At 43.2% G+C, this 7,404-nt stretch overlaps 1 protein-coding gene across 1 annotated transcript in view; it reads left to right on the plus strand.

The window, feature by feature from the left end:
* Positions 1 to 5,278, plus strand: part of LOC107855957 (rust resistance kinase Lr10) — a 7,014-nt gene extending 1,736 nt beyond the window's left edge. The window contains exons 2-4 of the mRNA XM_016700956.2: positions 3,329 to 3,349; positions 3,525 to 3,557; positions 3,964 to 5,278. Of these exons, the coding sequence (XP_016556442.2) occupies positions 3,329 to 3,349; positions 3,525 to 3,557; positions 3,964 to 5,057 (1,148 nt within the window). The 3' untranslated portion in view covers positions 5,058 to 5,278. The remainder of the gene's footprint in view (positions 1 to 3,328; positions 3,350 to 3,524; positions 3,558 to 3,963) is intronic.
* The last annotated feature ends 2,126 nt before the right edge of the window (positions 5,279 to 7,404 follow it).

Consider the following 7,404-nt stretch of genomic DNA (forward strand, 5'->3'; position numbering starts at 1 on the left):
AAGAGGAGGATCAACATTGCGTGTGTCCAAGAGACCAAGTGGGTAGGGTCCAAGGCTAGGGATGTGGATGGTTACAAGCTGTGGTACTCTGGGAGCGACAGGCGTAGGAATGGAGTTGGCATCTTAGTAGATGAAGAGCTTAGAGGTCAGGTAGTGGAGGTGAAGAGGATCAACGATAGGTTGATGATTATTAAGTTGGTCGTTCGGGGGTTTACCCTGAACGTGTGTAGTGCTTATGCGCCGCAAGTGGGATCGGAGGGGGAGGAGAAGATGCGGTTTTGGGAGGCTTTGGAGGAGGTGGTGAGAGGCGTGCCTAGTTCGGAGAAGATTGTTGTAGCAGGGGATTTCAACGGGCACATCGGGGCACTACCGGGAGGCTTTGGTGACGTGCATGGTGGTTTTGGTTTTGGGGAGAGAAATGAAGAGGGGGCGACCCTTCTGGAGTTTGCGAGGGCCTTTGGGCTGGTGGTGGTGAACTCGGGCTTCCCGAAGAAGGACGAGCACCTGATCACCTTTCGAAGTGCGGTAGCCAGGACTCAGATTGACTTTCTGTTGCTTAGGAAAGGAGATAGGGCGTTGTGTAAGGACTGTAAAGTCATCCCGAGTGAGAATCTTTCGACCCAGCATAGGCTCTTGGTTATGGACTTGGGTATAAAGAAGAATAGAAAGAGGAGGACTAAGGAGTGTAGACCGAGAATTAAGTGGGGCGGCCTGACGCTAGTGAATGCGTGGGAGATAGGGGAGAGGTTGGCGGGGATGGGGGTGTGGGAGTGTAGGGGGGACGTGGATAGTATGTGGGACAGGGCGGCAAGGTGCATCAGGGAGAATGCAAGTGAGGTGTTGGGTGTTTCTAGGGGACGGGCCGGGCACCATCGGGGGGATTGGTGGTGGAATGAAGAGGTGGAGAAGAAAGTGGGGACCAAGAAAGGGGCGTATGCTAAGTTGGTGGAAAGTAAGGACGAAGAGGAGAAGCGGGTAAACAGGAAAGAGTACAAGCTAGCGAGGAAGGAGGCGAAGTCAGCAGTCACGGCAGCTAAGACGGCCGCTTTTGAGAGCTTGTATGCAGGGTTACAGGAGAAAGGAGGGGAGAAAAAGTTGTTTAGACTCGCTAAGGCTAGGGAGAGGAAGGGCCGTGACCTCGATCAGGTGAGGTGCATTAAGGGGTAGGACGGTAGAGTGTTGGTGGAGGACGGCCACATTAAGAAGAGATGGCAGTCGTATTTTCATAGGCTCTTGAATGACGAAGGGGATAGAGCTATTGTGTTAGGGGAACTGGAGCACTCAGAGGAGTGTCGGGATTTTAGCTATTGCAGACGTTTTAAGGTAGAAGAGGTTAGACAGGCTGTCCGCAGGATGCGAAGGGGTAGGGCGACGGGGCCGGATGAGATACCGATGGAGTTTTGGAAGTTCGTTGGAGAGGCTGGTGTAAGGTGGTTGACTGGATTGTTTAATGAAATCTTCAGGATGGCAAAGATGCCCGAGGCGTGGAGGTGGAGTACCATGGTCCCTCTCTATAAGAATAAGGGGGACATTCAGAGTTGCAATAACTATAGGGGGATTAAGTTATTGAGTCACTTTATGAAGATCTGGGAGAGAGTAGTCGAGGTGAGGCTGAGACGGATAGTGTCTATTTCGGAAAACCAGTTCGGATTTATGCCCGGCCGCTCGACGACGGAGGCAATCCACCTGGTGCGGAGGTTGGTGGAGCAGTATAGGGAGAGGAAGAAGGATCTACACATGGTGTTTATCGACCTGGAGAAGGCATATGACAAAGTTCCCAGGGAGGTGCTTTGAAGATGCTTGGAGGTAAGTGGAGTACCGCTGGCATATACCAGAGTAATTAAGGATATGTATGATGGAGCGAAAACCCAGGTGAGGACGGCGGGAGGGGACTCAGAGCATTTCACTGTCCTGACAGAATTGCATCAGGGATCTACTCTTAGTCCCTTTTTGTTTGCGTTGGTGATGGATGTGTTGACGCGGCGCATTCAAGGGGAGGTGCCGTGGTGTATGCTTTTTGCAGACGATGTAGTTCTGATAGATGAGACTCGAGGGGGTGTGAATGACAAATTAGAGGTGTGGAGGCAAACTCTTGAGTCTAAAGGGTTCAGGGTGAGCAGAAGCAAGACAGAGTATGTGGAATGCAAGTTTAATGACGTGAGGCGGGAGAATGAGGTAGTAGTGAAGCTGGAAGCACAGGAGGTATGTAAGAGGGATAAGTTCAAGTATCTTGGGTTCGTGATCCAGAGTAACAGTGAGATTGACGAGGATGTCTCGCACCGTATTGGGGCGGGATGGATGAAGTGGAAACTCGCGTCGGGGGTGCTGTGTGATAAGAAGGTGCCGCCCAAGCTTAAAGGCAAATTCTACAGGGTGGTAGTCCGTCCGGCCTTGTTGTATGGAGCGGAGTGTTGGTCAGTTAAGAACTCCCACATCCAAAAAATGAAGGTGGCAGAAATGCGGATGTTGCGCTGGATGTGTGGACTGACTAGAGGGGATAGAGTTCGGAATGAGATTATCCGGGAGAAGGTTAGTGTGACTTCAGTGGAGTGCAAGATGCGGGAAGCACGATTGAGATGGTTCGGTCACGTGAAGAGGAGGGGCATGGATGCCCCGGTCCGTAGGTGTGAGAGGCTAGCGTTGGATGGTTTTAGGCGGGGTAGGGGTAGGCCGAAGAAGTACTGGGGTGAGGTGATTAGGCGGAACATGAAACAGTTACAGCTCACCGAGGACATGAACTTAGATAGGAAGGTCTGGAGGGCGCGAATTTCGGCAGAGGATTAGGGCCAGTTTGGGTCGCTAGTGTAGGGAAGTACTTGGTGGGGGTTTTATTCCTGTTATGATTCCTTGTTCCGTGTTCCATGTTTTATTACGAATCTGTGTGATTTCCTCTGCTTTCCTCTGTTTTATAGTACTTATGGGTGCCGTATTTATGTTATGTAATCTGCTTCTGTGCTTTACTATGTGTTTGTGTGGTATCTCGTGCCTTGAGCCGGGGGTCTATCGGAAACAGCCTTTCTACTTCACCAGAGGTAGAGGTATGGTCTGCGTACATCTTACCCCCAGACCCCACTAGGTGGGAATACACTGGGTTTGTTGTTGTTGTTGTTGTTGTTGTTTCAAGTTTCAAATTTAAGGTGTCATTCTTTATCGCATCGAGTCTATAACTGAAGCAGGTCAAAGATGTGGTCATGTTTCATTCATTTACTATATCCACTCTCTCCGACATTCGTTGTTTGAAGTTATAAGAAAATTTGGATCTCTTTTGCGATCGCTCATTTCTCCACTCTTTTTATGCTTATCAGTTACCTATATCTGGATAATGCAGGTAGCATCAACTTTGATGGCGGTACGTATTATGCTGGAGTGCAATAACTTCAATAAACTAAGGATTTCCTCAGAAGGAGACCGTTAAAGAACTATGTTTTACCAATTATAATCACCCTTCATTGCACCATATAGCTGGAAGCTATTTCTTCAAGTGCTAACGTAATTTTTCCTTTGTGATTTGCCTTTTTTGACAGTTATTACTATAATGTACAGTGGAATAGTTATAGGTGAGTCTTCTTATCTTATTCAACGAGATACGCATTCTTCGCACACTCAGAAATCTGAAAAAGATCAGTACTCCCTCCATTTCAAAATCAGTGAATTGTTGGGGAATTTATTGATGTTTTAAAATAAGTGAATCATTGAATTTTTTTTCAAATTTACCCTTATGATTTGACAACCAATTAATTTTTTAAAAGGTATTACAAGGTCAACTTTTTCTTTTTTAGGGGTAAAAATGGAAAGTTGTGTTAAATTTATGTCTTTAATGCTTTTTCCTTAATCTGTGTGTCAAAATCCAACATTCATTATGAAGCGGAGGGAGTACCTTTTACTTGAACCCCTTTAGCTCTATGAAAAAGGATGTGATTTTTCTTGTCAATGACTTCCATTTTTCTTTTTGAAATCATGCAGTTTCTATTCTGTCACTCCGCATTCTCTTTGGATTGGTTTTCCTGACTGCATTGATAGCATATAAATGGAGAAAACGACACTTATCTAAGTATCAATCAATTGAAGATTTCCTGCAAATCCAGACCAACCTCTTTCCAATTAAATACTCCTATTCTGAGATTAGGAAGATGACTAATAAATTCAAGGAAAAACTAGGGGAAGGAGCCTATGGAACTGTCTTTAAAGGAAAGCTGCGCAGTGGTCCTTCTGTTGCAGTGAAGATGATGCACAAGTCTTTGACCAGTGGGCAAGAATTTATTGGTGAAGTTTCCACTATTGGAAGGATTCACCATGTTAATGTTGTGCAGCTCGTTGGATTCTGTGTTGAGGGCTCAAAACGTGCTCTGGTATATGAGTTTATGCTCAATGGTTCTTTAGACAAGTACTTATTTCAGCAAGAAGGAACTGTTTTCTTGAGTTACAAACAAATGTTCGGCATATCTCTTGGAGTGGCCCGTGGCATAGACTACCTACATCGGGGCTGTGACATGCAGATCTTACATTTTGATATTAAGCCTCACAACATTCTTCTTGATGAAAATTTCAATCCCAAAATATCCGACTTTGGGCTTGCAAAATTGTACTCATCAGATGATAGTATTGTGAGTCTAACTGCAGCAAGAGGGACAATGGGTTACATGGCTCCAGAGTTGTTTTATAAAAATATTGGAGGAGTGTCATACAAAGCCGATGTATATAGTTATGGCATGCTGTTGATGGAAATGGCTGGCAGAAGGAAGAACATGAACCCATTCGAGGACCAGTTAAGCCAAATTTACTTTCCTACTTGGGTTTACAACCAATTTATTGAAGGAAATGATATAGAGATGCAGGATGCAAGCGAGGAAGATAGGAGGATGGTAAAGAAGATGTTGTTTGTGGCTTTGTGGTGCATACAGATGAAGCCTGCTGATCGTCCTGCCATGAACAAAGTTGCTGAAATGCTCGAAGGTGATATTGAACTCCTACAGATTCCCCCAAGACCTTTTATAGCTCCTCGTGAGATAGCCGGGGATCATGTGATAGAGACAATAACAACATCCAGTGACGTTTAGGTAGGATACCCACTATGCTGTGCAAACCATGGTCTTAGTGATTATATTGCTTACTCGTGTAAATCTTGGTGGTTCTCCATTAAGAGGGGGATCCAGAATTTGAAGTTTATGGTTCCTACATCGACCTCAAATTAGTATACATGTTTTTAATTTGCCTGATGTCTGTAAAACAATGAAAACTGAATCTAAAAACAGTGACAAAGGTGTTGGTTACACAGGAAGAGTGCTGGTTCTCAGCTAAAAGTCTTATAATTGATTCTTGATACAAATATAGGGTCTAGATAAAAGTTATTGGATTCACGTGAGCTCGTATCCGATACTTTAGATCTGCCATCATCTAGGTACCTTTTGTTTATCTCCGATCTCCAATCTCTCTGAATTAATGCGAGTTGGAAGAAGAGAAATGAAGGAAACGCTGTTCCATTGCAAACTGAAGAAGAAAATGTATTGTTACATTGAACTACTGCTACTCTACCTCTATTTATAGACATTTGAAGGATTAGAATCCACCGACTCTCTAATCTATCATTCGCAACTAACTACCAACTAATTACAATTAACCGACCAACTAGTTTAACTAACTGCCTGACATTCTATTAAATTAACCACCTAGCCTTCCTTCACTTGTACAGCTTCAACACTCCCCCTCAAGCTGAGGATTGGAACATGCTTCCATTCCGAGCCTGTCCGCCAATATATCATGTTGAAGCTTACGTAGACCCTTTGTTAATAGATCAGCTTGTTGCTCCTTGGTTCTCATGTGTTGCATTTGTATCAGACCTTCAAGAATCTTTTCCCTTACAAAGTGACAATCAATGTCAATTTACTTTGTTCTCTCATGAAATATAGGATGTGCGTTGAATAACAGCTTTACTGTCACAAAATAGTTGTATAGGTACAACCACTTCAATTCCTAACTCAGAAAATAATCTTTTTAGCCAGACTAGTTCAGCTACTGTTGTTGCCATGCTCCTGAATTCAGCTTCTGCAGAGCTTCTTGAGACAGTACTTTGCTTCTTGGACTTTCATGAAACTACAGCTTCACCAAATTTTACTACATTACTTCTAGTCTCAACACAGCTACCCCAATCTGAATCACAATATGCTACTAGCTTTATATTTGCTTTACTGGGCATGAACACACCTAGACCAACTATTCCTTTAACATAACTCACTAATTTGAGTGTTTCATCCATGTATGAGTCTTTGGGTGAGTGCATGAATTGACTGAGTACCTGAACCACAAAGGCAATATCTGGCCTGGTCATGGTTAAGTATAATAGCCTCCCTACTAGTCCTTGATACTTTCGACGGTCTTCAAGTGTTTTGTCATATTTGTTCCCATCAACAAATTTATCATAATCAACAAAAGTAAGCTTGTGATTGAATTCTAGTGGCGTAGAGGCTGGTTTGCTTCCAGATAATCTTATTCCAGATACCAGCTCTAAAGCATATTTCCTTTGACACATGATAATGCAATTTCTAGACCTAGAAAATTCTATGCCAAGAAAGTATTTTAGCTCACCCAAATCTTTCATATTGAACTACTTTTGTAGATCTTTTCTAACCTGCTGAATAAGAGGTAAGTTGGAAACTGTAACCTACAGATCATCTACATAGACTAGGATAACTATCAAGTGTTTCCCAACTTTTTGTGTGAACAGTGAGTAATCATAGTGAGATTGAACAAACCCCATAGAAAGTAGTGCCTCTGTTAGCTTTAAATTCCACTGCCTTGGTGCCTGTTTAAGTCCATATAATGACTTATGTAATTTGCACACCATCTGATTCTCCCCCTAGTTTGCAAAACCATCAGAGGATCTGTATATAGACATTTTCTAGGACATCACCTTGCGAAAATGCATTGTGAAGATCCATTTGAAACACATACCAGCCAGAAGCAGCAGCTAAAGGCACAATAGACCTCATTGCGACCATCTTAACCATGGGTGAGAATATTTCGGAGTAATCAAGCCTCTAACCTTGTATCTTTTCACTTGACCATCAGACATATACTTCACTCTATACACCCGTGTACATCCAATAGAAATCTTATCAGAAGGAAGAGGAACAACAGACCAAGGGTCTTGTTTGGTATGATGGAAAATATTTTCTGAAAAATATTTTCTTATTTTCTCTTATTTGGTTGTACTAAAATATTAGGAAAATGTTTTTCAAAATGACTTATTTTCCTTTATTTGAAGGAAAATGACTTCCCCATTGGCCAAGGGAAGTCATTTTTTGGGAAAATGACAGATGTGACTTTTATGCCCCACCTCCACCCCACCCCTCTTTTCCCACCCAACAACACTCAAATTCACGTTACTCAAAAAAATCACATTACTCA

This window comes from Capsicum annuum, chromosome 3 (genome assembly GCF_002878395.1).
Source record: "Capsicum annuum cultivar UCD-10X-F1 chromosome 3, UCD10Xv1.1, whole genome shotgun sequence".
Taxonomy (NCBI): Eukaryota; Viridiplantae; Streptophyta; class Magnoliopsida; order Solanales; family Solanaceae; genus Capsicum; species Capsicum annuum.